The sequence below is a fragment of the Lytechinus pictus genome, chromosome 7 (assembly GCF_037042905.1).
Source record: "Lytechinus pictus isolate F3 Inbred chromosome 7, Lp3.0, whole genome shotgun sequence".
NCBI lineage: Eukaryota > Metazoa > Echinodermata > Echinoidea > Temnopleuroida > Toxopneustidae > Lytechinus > Lytechinus pictus.
Window position 1 is genome coordinate 43,597,284 of NC_087251.1, and position 17,733 is coordinate 43,615,016.

Genomic DNA, 17,733 nt, shown 5'->3' on the forward strand with positions numbered 1-17,733 from the left:
ATTATATATATTTCAATTCAAACAAAGAAATATAGTACAAACACGCACACACACACCCTCCCACACACACCTACACACCCATATCGGGTATGCATATGATCATACACACATCCACACACTCAAAATCTCTTCTTTCCTCGACACTGATACATGTATATTGAAATGGCAATCATATTCTCATCATTTGTGCACTAAATATGAAGAAGAAATGAAAAGTAAACAAAATAAAATACTGCTAATGTGTCAAATAACACCCAGCCAAATCGTGACTAATGATGTCCAAAAAATATAATACTAAAGGTTTGAAAATGCCTTCATAAGCCCACTGGCTTGTACTGTCTAACAGAAATAAATAGAGATGCCCTCTTCATCTATAAGACCTAAGCTATATCCTATCTTTAATATAAAAAAGATAAAAATCCCCCTCCAGCATAAATAACCACAAACGTAAAAAGCTATTGAATGAATTTTTGTAATTTGCAGAATATCTACAGTACAAAGAGGCGGAGATCCCCCTTCTGTAAATCACATCACTTACGATTGCATTCCCTATAAACGTGCAATCATATTTTTTTGTGCTTTCATATCGACATGCAACTGCTCTAAATCACTAGAGTCTCCTCAGTCATCGTCTTCTGCTCCACGCAAGAAAAATAGCAACTTATCATAATTCAGGTGCCATTGATTATTGCAAGATGAATAGGACTAGCATTCCATAGTTTTCTTTTTTTGTGCTTGGTGAGTGCAAAGTCTGCTATAGTAAAGTGACTGGTCTAAATTTAACTTCTATTGTGATGAACCAAGTGGATGCAGTTGTATTGCTTCAAAATTTTCATTCAACCATGCCTTCACTCTTGCTCTTTCATTACATCTTTAATATCCTATCATAATAATCTGTCTGTAACTTTGAATCTCATTAATGGATGGATTGAATAGTAGAATAGTTGGATGAAACGAGGGAGCATTGACTAAAAGTTCATCAAAGAGATGGATTTTAGGATTCACAAATATCGTACATAGCCTAAAATCATGGCATGTGACGTATCAAATTCTGAAAGCCATGTTTTAATAATTCAGCTTGTGACGTATCACATTCTGAAAGCCATGTTTGAATAATTCAGCTTGTGACGTATCACATTCTGAAAGCCATGTTTTAATAATTCAGCTTGTTTTTACTTGCAACTCAGAACCATGTCATATAAAAGATTGGAATTAATTGCAACTTTAACATGAAGATTCTGAATAAACAATCATCTGTCCTTAAAAACATTAGGTATGAAATGTTGATCATAAATTGCCTTCGTTATTTTGCGATCGCTTGCGAACTTTTCTCTTACAGTGCCCCTGAGCATAGGACAGAAATATTAGATATTGAATTTGACATCCACCATAATTATTGATAAAACTTTTATAAGAGGTTGAGGTCATCGTCACAGATTACTTGAAAGCTGGAAGTGATCATCTGTCATTTCCTGTCAGCGTATCAAAACAATAGAGGGACGTACAAACATAAGACGTTACCAATTGCCTCTGTACTCACACAGGGGTTGCATAAATGCGGGAAAGTAATGTTCCAAAATTATTCATGAACAAATGGAAAATTTTAAAAAGAAAAGTTCATTTGCCCCGGTAGCTTTCCATAGTATCAAAACAGTTGGCAGTTCATAGATAAGTCTTTAGCACGAGGGCAAAATGAATGGACACACTAACACGCACTTTTACTGATTTACAGCGCTATCGAAAATTTCATACTTTCTAATTTATGAATATTGGATTTATTATATATATTTTTTCTCTTATGATAGACACAAGTCAACCATGAGCAAGGGGAAGTAAGACAAAGGTTTGTATATATATATACAAGGATATGACAAGTATTGATTGAGAAGTATACTTACATGCAAAAAATGACACTCGTAAGTATGTACACTGATAAATGTGATAAAAACTTTGTACACACTGTTGATTTTGATACATGTAAAAAGACATTCATTTGCGGATCAATTCATTTTACTGTCAGTGTCCTTACAGCTCTTGAGCAACCCTCATTCTTTTTTCCCCTCAAAGATTGTGCATGTTTTTAACACTCCCTAAAACTGATCTTGGAGGGTGTTTCACAAAGATTTATAAGTTTGATTGCATATCAGACTTAAATTCCCAGTTGTGTGCAGCTTATAACACATTACTGCATTGGTCGGATCAGGTTCATGGGAAGAGCACCACTGCCTATCGATCACAAGTATCACTTGCAAGTTGGCACTTCAGTGCAACTCAAGTTACACTTGACTCTTGGTGAAACAACCCCCTGGTGATCCAGTGAAACCGACCCTACGAGAGAAGATCAGGGGCCCCGTCTTACAAAGAGTTACGATTGATCCAATCATTCGTAACTCTATGGAAATCCACCAGTGTCATAATTTTTTCTACAGGAAATTTGCACAATGTCCTTTGTAAACAAAGAGAAGCACAGTGAATTTTCAAGAAAACAATGAATGCATGAATATACATCATAGTTAGAAAATATTTTGAACAAACATGCATAAATGGATGTTGCGTTGCTGGCCGTCCATAGTTCTGATTGATCAGATCTATTGCAACTCTTTGTAAGAGGGGACCCAGACATACTCCACTTTCTTCATGCTTTTATTCCTAAAAGCATCTTATAAGACACTCGTCCAAGATGCAATCATTGTCAATGCACATGGATATGGGAACGGGGTGTTACCTCTTTAGTGAAACGGGTCCGAATGAATAAGGTCTGCATTTTTGGCACTCGTATTTCTTCTTCAAATTATAACAAAGAAGTGAAAAATATTCCAATTACTGTACAAGATTTATTACTATCTAGGAATAATAATAATATTCAACATTTATACAGATCTTCATACCATAGTTGAAATGCTGCATATTGTACAATTAGGAATGGCGAGCATATGAAATCAGGTAGATATCCAACACTGTAAACACTGGATCGCATGACTGAATATTTCTTAACAATATACCCTTCATGAAAAAAAAGTAATGATTCCCCTTAATTCCTGAGTGATTTTTATTAAAGAATATATATTTCTTAACATACATATTATGGAGGATATGAATATGAAGTATATTTTTGGAAGTACTCTATCCCATGTGCATTGACAATGATTATCAGGGGAGCGTTTCATCAGTGTTTGTCTTCCGAAAAGCCGTCAGATCTGACATCTCTCCTTGATTTTGATTGGCTGAGAAGCAGTTCAAATGGTAACTGTCAGATCCTTTCACGAAACGGTTCCCAGGTGGAAGGAACTCCATGGATCATCAAGTCTTGAAAAAGCCTGAACAGCCAATGAGGCAGCAACATGCTTCACCTAATGCGCCCAGGGCTCCCTCACTTAATCTTCCTCAAGACAATTGCATAAAAAAATGAATGTGGTAACTTTGCTATCCAATGGTAACCTTCCTTGAAATCCTTGGTTCTGATTGGCTGATTAGCATTTGTAACCATGGCAGTTACCATTGAAAGGGAACGTTATCACAATAGTGACTTTCATGCAACAGGGCCCTGGGGAACACACACATACACACACATGATCCGAGTGGTAGTTCTCACACACGATCTCTGGATGAGAAGGTCAGACCGAAGAGGAGTCAGGCCTTGCAGCTAGGTGGACCTTATTAGCTGCTCCGTCTAATACTACCTTCTCAGCTTCAACCATCTAAACCAAAACAAAGAAAAGAAGAAAATAATATCTTAATCAGGAATAATATTTCATTTTAAAGTCTGAAAATCACATAATATGATCCCTTTCCTACACGGCTCTATATTCTTCTATGGCTGAAAATAATTTGAAGAGTTCTGAAATGTGGCATCCCTGCTTATTTCCTGCTCCATCTAGTACTACCTTCTCAGCCTCAACTGTCTAAAAATACATAAAGAAAAAAATAAATACATCTCTATCTACCCCACACACACAATGAAAAGAGAAATATAGGACAGGGTCGGCACAAAATATTAAAAAAACATGAATATATCCTCTGAACAAGTCTTATTCACAATTCAATGATTTTTATAATATAAACTGGTAATATAAACTGATAAACTGGATTCTAATTAAATGATTGGTAGTGACGGACATTGGCAAACAACAGGCATTTATTTTACTTGAGACACATCCAATTTGTTTACAAAAACTATGTTTGAGAGTTTTTGTAAATGTTTGAGATGAAATCCACGACATATATGAACACTCGGCATTGCCAAATGACTGAGTGAGACAATGCCGTGCCAAAAGTGGCTCGTATTTGTTTTTGTGTTGAAGTCTAGGAAAGATTAAATTCATAAAAGGGTAATTATTTACATTCTAATTGAGCAGCTACATTAATTTAGGGGTTTAGAGTTGTGTAAACGGTGGCCAAATCAGAGAAGGAGGGCATCATGCCCCTTCCCAAACTCTCAAACACTAAGATATTTTATTTATTTATTTATTTATTCATGCATGTTCACAAATGTACAATGTAAAAGAATACACAGATAATATATAAATGTATATATATATGAAACACAAGTAAATAATGAACATACAAAGGTGTTGCAACATAAGCTAAAAGCTTGATTGGTTGAAGCACCTTTAAACTGGTTTTTCATCCAAGAAAACAAAATAAAAATGTAAGAATAAGGAAGAGAGGAAAGAAAGAGAAGAATATAAAAGTGATAGACTGCCGAGATATAACAATTAAGTTCCAATTTTTTATGAATATATGGTAATAGTAATTCAACAAAGTAAAATTCTTAATCTTGAGTTATATTGCCGAGTCCTTTTGAGGCTACAGGTACAGTGCAAGATCATAGGATATATTATCTTACCTTATCAATTTCTTTGCGTAGTTTTTCCATTTGTTTGCTATGTTCCTGTTGAACTTCTTCTTTCTCCTTGTCTTGTTTCATTTTCAGCTAATGATTTAGAATAACAGTAGCACTTGCATTAGTTCAGCTGACATAACTCCAGACAAAAATTTATGTCAACTCTTTTATGGAATGATCATTTTCAGTTTTCCTCATTAAATATTTATGATAATGAAAATGTAATTAAGACTCAATTAAAACTAAGTGCATATAACTCTCTCTTTTTTTTTAAAATTTATAATAGAATATAATATTGGGGGCACTTTCCACTGAAGAGTACACATTATCTGTATAGGGTATACAATGGATTGGTAAAAGGCACTCAATAATAGTATGATTTAAGCAAGGCATATCAGTGTAAATGCTTTAAGAATATCAATCATAATCTCTAATATATACATTAAAACAAATAATTACATGATGGTGAAAAAACATTTATTCTGGACACATCATTCAGAATGACACAAAATGGCTTATATTGCTAAAAACTGGCAAATATATGCCTCAAAAAATAGCAAACTATCAATGATTAAAAGAATATGATAGAATTGTCTAAAGGGTATTCATACAACTACATTGAATTAACCAGAGTCACTTTTACAAACTGTAAAAATTACCCTTCTTTGACATAGTGATTAGGTGACACAACATTTGCTCCTGCGACAATTGCTCTAAGCTCAATTTTGTCTAAGATGTAGGGTTAGGGTTGCAATAGGGTTAAGTTTATGTTAAGTTTAGGGATAGGTTTAGGGTAGGGTATAGTGTTAAATCCAGTGTTGAAGTTGGTCATTCGATTAGTGTGTGGAATTTAGAGCGGAGCAATTGTCACAGGAGCAAATGTCATGGAACCAGTGATTAAACTTAGGCAACTTGTCACAAGACCATACCATGTCTTTAAAGCAGAAATCCCACAATAAAGATGCCATGTGTCTTTTTCATTGCAGCTTTCCTGCTGTCCCCACTGTGTTATTATATCTATGGTCACTGTGATAATTTGCAATGAAAAGCGGCTTGCCAGATTCTTGCTGGAAACACACTGCTCCCGACTTCTGAAAAGGTGTCTTAACTCTTTGCCTGCCATGGACAGAATCACTCCTGTGCCAAATTAATTTCAAGGCGCAACCTTAAGAGGGGCTTTGTATGGACAATGCTAATTGAGCTCACAATAGCTTTTGATTGGTTTATTGCCAAGAAAAGCTTTGTGTGCACACAGTAAAAGGCGATGCACACATCACTGTTGTGTATGGACAATAGACTTGATACACTGTTTGTATTGTGAATGAAATGTGACTTGAGTCCAAGTTGGCAGCCCCCTGGATTTGATTCTAGTCAAACAAAGCGGGCAAAGAGTCAAAATTTATTAATGAACAAAATAGTTTAAGTAAAGCATTCTCACGATTCCTCTAGTGGATACATACCCTTTTTCTCTCCTCTAGGAATTTCTTTGTGTTATTACTTTGAAGCTCCCGAACTCTCCTGCAATACATGAGACAGAGAATTAAAACAACAATCTACGACCATGCCAACAACAATTTCAATTAAGAATGAATTGGAAATATTACACAAATGAAGACTCACCCAGGCGGCCCTAATACTTGACGACCAAGGTGAAGAGGGAGATGGTTTCATGTTAAAACAACATCCAATCCAGAAAGAAATAGAATTATTGGACTTATACAGCCACTTTACTTAAATCAAGTCTATTAGAACCACTGAAATGTTTCAAACTTATAGGGGAAATATTTTTAATAATAAAACGGTATATTACCCAGGGTAGCCACTTCAGTTCCAAAAACTGTTCTCCCAGCGGGCCCTGTTATTATTATTTCCCCGGCTTAGCTAGGCTACCTATTCAGGTGCACACAGCTTTTTGAGGAATTACTTCCTGCCGGTACCCATTTACCTTGCCTGGGTCGAGTGCAGCACACTGTGGATGAATTCCTTGTTGAAGGAAACTACGCCATGGCTGGGATTTGAACCCATCACCCTCTGTTTCAAAGTCCAGAGACTAATCCACTGGGCCACGACGCTCCACATATTATACATGTTAAGCCTAGTTTGGTCTGATCAAAAAAGGATTTGACTTGGGTTATTATTTGACTGATGAAAGATTTGTTATATCTTCACCTATCTCTCTCTGCTTTGTTCTTGATACTCTTGTCATGGCTGACACTTTTAGTTGACTCCATGGAATCCTTGGCTTGATTTGACTTCAACTCCTTCATTTCTCTGTAGAATTTCAAAAAAAGAACATTATTTCACATTGAATAAAGCAAAATTTGAGGAGCTGCTTCTGGGCATGTACTTTGAAGAAAAGATCTTAGTAAATTTGACTTGTTCAAATGCATTCAGTGATTGTAACTACAACTAAAGTTCGCTATTAGGTAGAGTGATTGTTATGCATTGATTGTTACTATTAGAGTATACATGTGTTCATTCATAGACAACCCCCACCCCCAATACATATATCTTCATTCATAGATCCCCCAACACAAAAAGTAAAACATGTTACAGCAATCAAAACATATCAATCATTCATGTCACCAAAAAAAAAATTGAATAAAATAAAATATGAATAAATAAATGCACAACTGACAATATTCAATGCCCCCCCAAAAAAATTATTCAGTATGTTGCTCACCTATCATTTCTACCCGCTAATAGTTGCATTTGTTCTTCCTGAGTACTGAGCATGAGTTTCTTTAGCAGGTCGCACCTCTGTTGGATATGGTTCTCTTTCAAACTCCTCTCTTCTACTTGCTGTCGACTCACCATGTCGGCAAACTCTTTACTCTGGTCTGATACCACATCCTTTACCTACAAGAGTACGGAAGTCATAATAATTATTACATTTGTTTATATATAGCACTTGTCATCGTTAAGTGCCATCGAGTCGTCACCGACACCTGGGGCCCGTTTCATATAGGACTTGCAACTGTTGTAACTTTGCCATAATGGTAACTACCATGGTAACAGGGCTTAGCAGCCAATCAGAATCAAGGTTTTCATGGTAGTTGCCATAATGGCAACGTTACAACAGTTGCAAGTCCTTTGTGAAACGAGCCCCTGGAGACCCCAAGGACAAACTTTCTCCATGCTATTCTATCCTGTGAAAGCATGTTCGGTTCTCTCAAGGATTTTCCAGTTTCTTTAGTAATTCCTTCCTCTGTCTACCTCTTCTCCTCCTGTCTTGTACCTTCCCAAGCATGATGTCCCATAGCACTTATCCCTTACTTCATCGGAAGTCTACTCTATATCACAGGGGCTATGGCAGAGCAGCTGTTACGCACTACTGCATTTCAAGGTATAAATCCCTGCCAGGTTTCCCTTTACCTCACCTGGGCTGAGTGCAGCACAATATGGATAAAATTCTTGCAGAAGGAAATAGTAATAATGAATGAGAATATCTTACCCGTGCTTTGTGGTCATTTACTAATGATTGTACATGAACCTCTGTTTCTATTTTCAAATCTGAACAGTTGCTTTCCCTGTAATGATAAAAAAATACAGATAAAAATATATTTCTGTAAATGTTGATGAACTTTTATTATTTGATTATCAATCGTATATTAATTCAATTGTGTTCAATTTACAGAAAAGTAAAACATTTAAATTAAAAACAATGAATGAGCCAGATTACTAATAATATTTCCATTTATATTGCGCTGTTCTATACGCATATACCCAACTGCACTTGACACTTGGTATAATTTTTTTTTACTCTGTCTGTAGCTGAGCTGCAGAACAATGTGGGTCAATTTCTTGCTGAAGGAAAATATGCCACGGCTGGCATATATCTCACATTATCAACAATGCTTTGATATTATGCAGTTAAATCCCTTTTGGGTGGAAAATAAGAGTAAAGCATGTTAAGTGACTTACCCTTTCTTTTTGATGGCCTTTTCTAAACTCTTTTCTCTAGTCAGCTTTTCCCTGTCGTGACAAGCCTCCATCTTGTTCACTGTTGAGTAGTGCGTCTTCTGTAACATTGCTCTCTCCTAAAAAATAAAACAAACCAAAAAGTGTTATTAACATTATCCTACCAAAGAAGATGTAATAATGTATTGCAAAATCATGACGAAAACCTCCATTTGAGAACACTATACCCCTGTTTCAATTCTCTTCTCCAAGTACGACAAACCCTAACTGCCCCAAAGCAAGCAATTTAAGTATCAAAACACCTGTTTCTTGACCTCGGTCCGAAGATAACACAACAGCCCGGCATATACAGTCACAGCAGGGGGCCACACACGATGGGATGCATGCGCAGTGCTGAGCGCGGTCCCTGCAAAGCATGCCGTCATTTTTATTCGCTTACTTTCCTTATTTCGAGGTCGATTTTCTTCGTTCGAAATTGAAAATGGACTAACATTGGATTTCTGAATACAATATGCCTTTGAAAACGTGATTAAATATCGAATACAATAATTTTATTCCGAAGGTCCTACTACAGGCAGAGAAGTCTTTCGTAATAGCACAGCTGTTGTTTATCATTTCGTCCTTGGCTAAAAGCTCATATACTGGCCTGTGGAGGTGAAATTGAGACAGCGGGGATTACCTGGCCAAGCAGGGTTGATCAGGGCTTGGAAATGATTTTTGGGATTTCCAAACGTAAAATGGGGTATAAAACCGCAGTTTGCAATCTGAACTACGATCTTTCTCCAAACGGGGGTTTGACGTAATGACGATTCAAAGGAAATCTGTCAAAATCTACGATAACAACATATAAATCAAATTGACAATGACAGCCTGAAATTGAAAGGGGAAGAGTTGACTAAAATGCAGAGCTTGTAGGGTGAAGGCTATATTACGAATTATGACAAAAATATAAAATAAAGTTAAATATGAAAAGAAAGAGAGAAAAGATTTAGTATATATATATACAGGTACTTACTTTGGAATGTCTCTTGCTCAATGAATCTTGTTCTTTTTGCTGTTTCTTCAGCAGTTTCTGGTATGCTCTTTCTTTCCTTAAACTCTCTGCAGTAATAGGTTGCATTCCTACAAAACCAATAAAGTTATCTCATCATTATCAATTACCAGTCATATAAACATATGGACTCCAAGGAATGTTTGTCACTCCTTTGTCCCAGATGATTGAATCCCAAGGAACAAATTATTTCAAACTAAGTTTGATATCTGGCGCCCGTCTTACAAAGAGTTACGATTGATCCAATCAATCATAACTCTATGGAAATCCATCAGTGTCATAAATTTTTCTATTGGAAATTTGAACAATGTCCTTTGTAAACAAAGAAAAGCACAGTGAATTCTTAAGAAAACAATTAATGCATGAGTATACATCATATCTAGAAAATATGTTGAACAAACGTGCATAATAGATGTTGACGTTGCTGGCCGTCCATAGTTCTGATTGATCAGATCAATCGCAACTCTTTGTAGGACGGGGCCCAGTAACTTATTTCTTGTATAAAAGCATAATAAATGCAATAAAAATGTTGAATGATTGATTGATTGATGGACAGAGATTTAACGACACTAACAAGAATGAGCATAATACAAATAAACCCATAGAGCCCGATACCTTACATACCTCAGGCTACGGTCTATGGATAATATGTGATTTTAAGAAACGTTAATTGTGATTAATGAGTCAATGCAAATACTTTAATTCCCAAGGTATTACGCAATAACTGTTGTTCGATGGGTTTCACAACATTTTCTCCGGCGACAAATGCTCCGCTGTGCATGGAATTACAAAATTCATCCCTGGATTGAACACTATACCTTATCTTAAACCTTACCCTAAACTAAACATAAAAACGCTATTGCAACCCTAACCTTAACCCTATATCTCAGACGAAATAAAGCCCGGAGCGATTGTCGCCAGAGCAAATGTCGTGTCACTGTTTGATGAAGTGAGACCATAAATAAATTCCTTAATTCACCTTAGGAATTGCCATAAGGACTTCAGGGCCCTGTAGCAGAGAGACTTGCACTTGATCCTAACTTAACAAATCAAGCGCAAGTCCAAAATGCATGCTTCCAATTGATTGAAATTCAGGTATCATATGATGTTTTGGAGATGCGTTTTATTGCAAGTCTTTGTGCAATGGGGCACAGAACAAATGTCTGACCGTCCTCAGAAACAAACCAATAAAAATTGGAATGATATTGTGTATATCAGTACTTCATGATTTACATGCAAAATAGGGTCAATGAGGCAGAATAGTGGTCTCATTACAGTGTTTAACAGAAGTTAATGTGTTAGTAATAATACATGTTATTACAAACAAAAATCTGGTGGTTAATCAAAGCTGTCGGCTGTCTGGTTGTTTACTTACAAGGCTGGCATTAACATGCTTTCTTAGCAGTCGAGGGGGGTGCAACAAAAGAAGATACAAGTGACATTCACAATCAATTGTAGCTGTCTGTACATGATTCACCACTGGACTACCATCATGCTCGATTGTGCGATTGATTGTATCCTTTTGTGTCACAGGGCCCAGTAAACCAACCAAGACCTACCTTTCTGTTTGTCTTTGCCATCACATCTACTGATGAAGTTCTTACTCTGGTTATGGGTCGGTCCGCCCGGCGTGAATCCGCCGATGTTTGGCGCCGTGTTGGTAGGCGTCGTCGGATGTCGTACAGTCGGTCTCTTCTTGTTGTTCACCGTTGGGACCTCACTGATCTCATTCTAGGTTTATATATATATAATCAGATTTTATTGCATTAGAACTATCAAAATATACAACTGCAAGCAGTCCAAAGACTGAAGTATGTGACTGTTTACAAACAGATTCATAACAAAAATATGAAGAAAACATTATAAGTAAATATTCTAATACAATACACAAATTCATAAAAATGAAAAAAAGAATAGTATCATGAATACATAAAATGAAATACCATAAACCTTTACATAATTACAACAAGCGGAGGTGTCAATAAAGAAGAAAAGGGGGAATAAAAGGCATAGGATGAAAGAGGAAGAGAGAGGATGGGAAATGGCAAGCAAGAAATATGTCAAGAGATGGGAAGAAGAAAGGTGAGTAGAGAAAAAGGGCAACCTTCAGATTACAAAACTAATTATACAACACAAAATATTTAACAATGATCACTAAGGGGGGGAGGTGTAATGTTGACAAAATAAAGAATGAATTCAAGACTTTCTCTAGAACATGGCATAATGGCAATATTGGACGACAAAACTAAATGACACACAACTCCACCGGAGAGTGTGCTCCATAGGCGGGGGAGTGAGGGTGCAATATCAACCTCCTGGTTCTGCAACACCTCCCGCTAGTATCCAATGGTGTGATATTGGTACCTAACAATTTTCAGTCATCAATCAAAGTAGTCATGGTAAGAATTTGAAGGCATGTCACATCATTTGGTGCAAACCTAGTGTGTGACTTGCGGTCGACTATCTTTGTTACTCGCAGGTCACCCGCATTGGCAGTGCGCACCCACGTCTGATTTGCCCGCACAAAAGTTTTGAACATGCTCAAAACTTTGTTGCTGATGAATTGTGGGTGAGTTGTGGTTGACAGCTCGCAACTCACCCGCAAGGCTCGCATGAAATGATGTGACAGCGCCTTGAGAATTTATATCTTCATAGGCCATGGAGCATCTCATCAACGTTTGTGGTATAAAAAGTTGTCATAACTGACCAGCAATTATTTAAAGGAGAATGAAACCTTTGGAACAAGATAGCTTGTGTGAAAACAGAAAAATCAATGAAACAGATCAACGAAAGTTTGAGAAAAATCGGACAAATAATGAGAAAGTTATGAGCATTTGAATATTGCGATCACTAATGCTATGGAGATCTTCAAATTGGCAATGCGACAAAGATGTGTGATGTCACTTGTGAACAACTTTCCCCATTACTTTAGTAAATATTTCACTTAAATTGCCTCTTTTATCACATCTATCCGTAGATCATGTGTTCTTTCTATAGGAGGGCATGTAATACAGATTTTTAAAGAATACATCATGGATAAAGAGTTTGTATCACCATAAGAAAAAGCAAAAAGAGACATTTTGAGGGTATTCTATAGTCCATCAAAGGTTAAGTTGTTCACATGTGACATCACACATCCTTGTCGCATTGCCAATGAGAGGATCTTCATAGCATTAGTGATTGCAATACTCAAATGCTCATAACTTTCTCATTATTTGTCCGATTTTTCTCAAACTTTCTTTGTTCTTATTCTTTGATATTTATGTTTCGACACAAGCCTAATTGTTCCACAGGTTTCATTCCCCTTTAAGGTTGAAAATACAAAAACTTACCTCTTCTATTCCCATGCATAAAAGTTGCTTTGCTCTTTTCTCTGCTTGTGACAGATATAACTGAGGATCTGAAAGAGCATCTACAAACTCTGTGGATTAAACAGAAAGAAAGAAAGAAAATAAACCGAAGACTGCTACATCCATGGACACAGCATCTAAAGACAATATACCATCATATTTGAAAAATGCTATCATTCCGAGAAAAGTTCAGGTCTAAAGTTTATACCCGTTTTAAGCAGTTTTCGACTCTCTCAAGATTCCAAGGTAAGGGAACTGTTACATACGTGTAAAACTTTAATGTTGGAGTCATTGAGTGTTGTTGTGACTGTTCCCTACTTCCCTAACTTTGGCCAGCTATAAGAAGGGGGAGGTCCCATTAGCCAGGAGGATTCCAGTGAGTGAAGTCTAGTCATTCTAGTAAGTCAGTTAATTCCTTTAAAAAAAGACTGAAGCACTTTCTTTATCTGAAGTATGCGTAGTAATTTCTTTATTTTAAATTGTCATATTTTTCTCTTTTGTCTCTGTTGGTATAGTTTGTTCATATCATGTATATTTTATTATGTTTTTTTTTTACAAAGTAATATACATGATGTTTTGGGAACAGCGCATGTACAAGGCCTCTAGGCTTTTTTTTTTTGCAGTTCCACATTTCATTATCATTTTTTACTTTTGCTTATTACTAATTTGGTTTATTTTGTATAATGTATATTTCTAACCGAAAATGAAATAAATGTGAATTGAATTGAAAATTATTCACTAACGTAACGGAGCCGGGGCATGTACAGGTGTGGTGAGTTGCCCGAAGTCTGTGCAGTGTCCCTCGTCTGTGCATTTGTGTATCTGCACGATTCTAAGCCCCGCAACAACCACTTTACACCTAGATGCATGGACAGATTATCTCCCTAATATCAGGATCAAATGATTTCCAAGCTCTGATTGTTCTTGAGGATGTATCTAGATGACACCCATTCTTTTCCATCTCTGCTTCACTTCACACACAACTCAACAATAGTCGATTTCAGAAAATAACAAAACTAAAAAACAAAGACCAATATCTTCAGGAGGATCCGACATACAAGGGGTCAGACGTACATGTGTTACCATATCAGCCAAATGTTGAGGATGTTACTTACGTGTTAATCCATCCGGTACGTACGTCTTGAGTTGAATACAACAGAAGACGGTGGGCAGTGATAAGGGAAAGTTACCTTCTGTTCTCAGTGATATATGTCTATAGCCTGTAATAGGGAATAGTGAATACGAAAATAATATACTTTGAGGAAGTACAGCGGCAATTATTCGTCCCAGGTTGGACTGGATATAAAACAAATATGCCAGACGTCTCTTTTGCAAGTTAAGAGGGAATTAGTCATCCTTCGTTGGACTGGCAAATCGGTTAAAAATAGCGATTGCCAGTCTAATCTCGGACAAATAATTCCCTCTATACTGTAATAAGCTGATTTCATGGCTTCAGGTACTGTGTAAGTTTTCCAGTACAATGGCTTTAAAATCCTAAAAATATAATTATGGCGATGCACAAGTTTCCTTGTCTGAATCTGTCCTGTATGAAAATATGATGCATTTTTAATGTGTTTTTTTTTTTTTTTTTTTTGGGGGGGGGGGGGATTTCACATTTTTCAATGTTCTTGGCCCGGATAAGAAGCCTTGATTTTTAATGGTCGCCTCACCAGTTTGCTGAATGTACTGCATCACCTTTTCATGATTTTTATGGTTGAAATAATTTTGAAAAGCAATAGCAGTCAGATACAGCCTCATGCTTTGTATCCTGACTTCATTCAAAGGAAGACGATTTAGTAGTTAGAAGGTTAACCTCTTCACTACCAACACCTAGTGGTCTATGTGCTAAGTCTATGGGGAATAAGAGAGTGCGGTACTCAATGGCTTACCCGCTTGTAGTCCATCCAATGGCAAGATTCTTTGTCCTATTAGTTTACCCCCTTCCTCATATACCGCTATCCTCAGTACTGCAAGATCTGGTAATACAACCTCAAGGAGACAAACAAAAAGAAATGATACATGTACAGGTAAATTTGCATAAGTCGACCTTTCATAAGTGAAATATTTGCCGAAATCAAAGCTTTTTTTAACTGAATTATGAAAATAGGACTAATAAGAAGGAAATGATGCAAATCAAAGCAAATTTTTTTAAACCAAATAATGCAAACATGTGTTATATATTTCTCTTCGAAGTAGAATTCTCCTCAGCTAAATGGATTCCTGTCATCCGAATAACCCTGCATTTTTCTGTCAGTGCATCCTTTCATTCCTTTGCGCCATATCAGCCATATATTTACATAATCATCAGGCACAGAAACGGTACATTCAAAACCGTAATTTTGATCAATTATCCATCAATTTATAAATTGCAGATCATTAATAAAACCTCAAGAATGAAGTTATTTGCTTAACTTAATATCTATCTTGCCCATATTACTGCATTTGGAATTGTCTTTAAAAAGACTCAATCAAAACTTCTTTACCCATGAATTCATTTATTCGACGGTAAATACAGTCAAACCTGTCTAGTGGCCACCTGTCTATAGTGAAACTTTTCCTCAGTGGCCATCAAAACTGTCTCCTATTTGCAAGGAATGTGTTCTACAACAAACCTACAAAGGAAACTTGTCTACAGAGGCTACTTTTTCTGTATCCCTTTGCCTTAATAGGCAAGTTTGCCTGTATATAGGTGTGCACTAAATCAGTGAAAATCAGGTAGAGATCCTAAATCGACACAAGGACTGACAACTTACTTTTCTAAATACAAAAGGTTCTTCGTTGTAGACGGGATTGAGTCCATTATTAGGGACTGTTCTCGTCCTGTGTTCTCTCCTGATTGTGTCCGTAGGAAGACCATACATATCAACTTCCACATACGTGCCTACCTTCTTGTCCGACAAGAACTGGCCTGATATCACCTGCGTCAGAAAGAAAAAAAGAATCCACATCCGATGAGAATTAAAAGTGTTTTTTTTGCAAATTCTATGGAATAAAGGAACTTCTGAGTGGATGCATAACCCCACAACATGTCCAAAATAGTTCCAATAGATCGATAATGCAGGTCTTAAGAACATGGACAAAAAATTCCCCAGAGAAATATAAGTAAAACTAAAGGATGCAGTGACTTCCCTAACAAATGGTGGCATTTGATACCAAATAGAATTGATTCAAAGAACAAGTTATTTTGTTACTACAAATAAGTGAAGAAAAAAAAAATGAATTTCACTTCACTCAAACAAATAATAAAATTGCCAAACATCCAATTTGTGTTCCAACTTTGAATCACAAATGGCCATTAGATAATAAGTTCTAAGCTCCTTTTAGACATGCCAGGAAGCATAATACTGTATCTATTTTTGCCATGATCATTAGATGGTTTTCATTATGAATTTTATTGCTTCCATTCTTCATTCCGACTAGAACATCTTTTGCCAGTCATGAACACGTCAGTGAAAAAGTAATAAAAGATACCGCAAACATTCTGATAACTCCTGGTGGTCATAAATCAACCACTTGTATAATCCCCAATCGCAACGGGACTCCGTCAATGGCTTCATTAATGACAATGACTTATCAAGGAAAGAGCGGTTGACTAACCTGAACTGAGCATGTTGCCGCAATCACGCCATCCACTGGGGACTCCGAGAAGGGATCAAATGTCCTGTCCGGTCTCCTCATGAAATCCGGCTTGAGTAAATACCTGTCAAGAGAAAGTCATAAATTGAAACACGAGTGATCAGTACATAGAGCCATATACTAATTCCTCACATCATTATTATTATCAAAAGGGATAGGTTACGCTCCTTATCTCATTTCCTACACATCTCTTACATTTAATATTTGATCCATGCATCCTACCTTTTTATATTTCGTATAAAAATAACCCATAAATCTTTAAACCTTAATATGACAAAAGCCACATCTTTTCTGATCATATCAAAATTTAACTGTTTCCAATCAACATTTGATCCATGGGCCATATAAATGTTTGAGTTTAACAAACTCAAATATATGTATACAGATGAAGGGACATAAATGGTGAACTTCTGATAATTCTAACCTTATTTCATAGAGGTGGCCATTTATCTTCCTTTATTCATAATATCCACCTCCCCCTCCCTCCCTCCATTCCTTTGGGGGAAAAGTCAATGTTTAGTTGGGTTTTCTATCTATCCATCACTTCTAACTTTCCCAACTAGTCTACACTGCTCATGGCCACATTCAAGAGTGCAACAATAATAATTTATTAACATACCAGCACAAACACCCACATCACATTTATCCACAGCCATCGTGATCCCTCCAGCATTTCACTCATCATTCCACATCCACACTTACCCATATACTATAATTACTATATACACTCCTATGTACTACCTCTCCTAACTAATAATCCACACACCTGGATCTGAGATCACACCCACACCAACACACCACACCCAGACTCTTCTCACTGAGCAACATCAACCCACACCCAAACTCTTCTCACTGAGCAACATCAACCCACACCCACTCACCACACCCAAACTCTTCCCACTGAGCAACATCAACCCACACCCACTCACCAC

At 36.7% G+C, this 17,733-nt stretch overlaps 1 protein-coding gene across 3 annotated transcripts in view; it reads right to left on the reverse strand.

Annotated features, from left to right (window-relative positions):
- Positions 1 to 2,755: 2,755 nt before the first annotated feature.
- Positions 2,756 to 17,733, reverse strand: part of LOC129264373 (1-phosphatidylinositol 4,5-bisphosphate phosphodiesterase beta-4-like) — a 47,471-nt gene continuing 32,493 nt past the window's right edge. For 2 of the 3 annotated variants that reach the window (XM_064102767.1, XM_064102766.1), the window contains exons 13-26: positions 16,763 to 16,865; positions 15,919 to 16,083; positions 15,055 to 15,154; positions 14,281 to 14,385; positions 13,148 to 13,236; positions 11,375 to 11,546; positions 9,780 to 9,886; positions 8,768 to 8,883; positions 8,298 to 8,373; positions 7,527 to 7,702; positions 7,013 to 7,114; positions 6,304 to 6,361; positions 4,847 to 4,933; positions 2,756 to 3,698 (exon numbers count right to left, since the gene is read on the reverse strand). In XM_064102767.1, coding sequence (XP_063958837.1) covers positions 3,615 to 3,698; positions 4,847 to 4,933; positions 6,304 to 6,361; positions 7,013 to 7,114; positions 7,527 to 7,702; positions 8,298 to 8,373; positions 8,768 to 8,883; positions 9,780 to 9,886; positions 11,375 to 11,546; positions 13,148 to 13,236; positions 14,281 to 14,385; positions 15,055 to 15,154; positions 15,919 to 16,083; positions 16,763 to 16,865 — 1,540 coding nt within the window. In that variant the 3' untranslated portion in view covers positions 2,756 to 3,614. The remainder of the gene's footprint in view (positions 3,699 to 4,846; positions 4,934 to 6,303; positions 6,362 to 7,012; positions 7,115 to 7,526; positions 7,703 to 8,297; positions 8,374 to 8,767; positions 8,884 to 9,779; positions 9,887 to 11,374; positions 11,547 to 13,147; positions 13,237 to 14,280; positions 14,386 to 15,054; positions 15,155 to 15,918; positions 16,084 to 16,762; positions 16,866 to 17,733) is intronic. The other variant, XM_064102768.1, reaches the window with a different exon arrangement.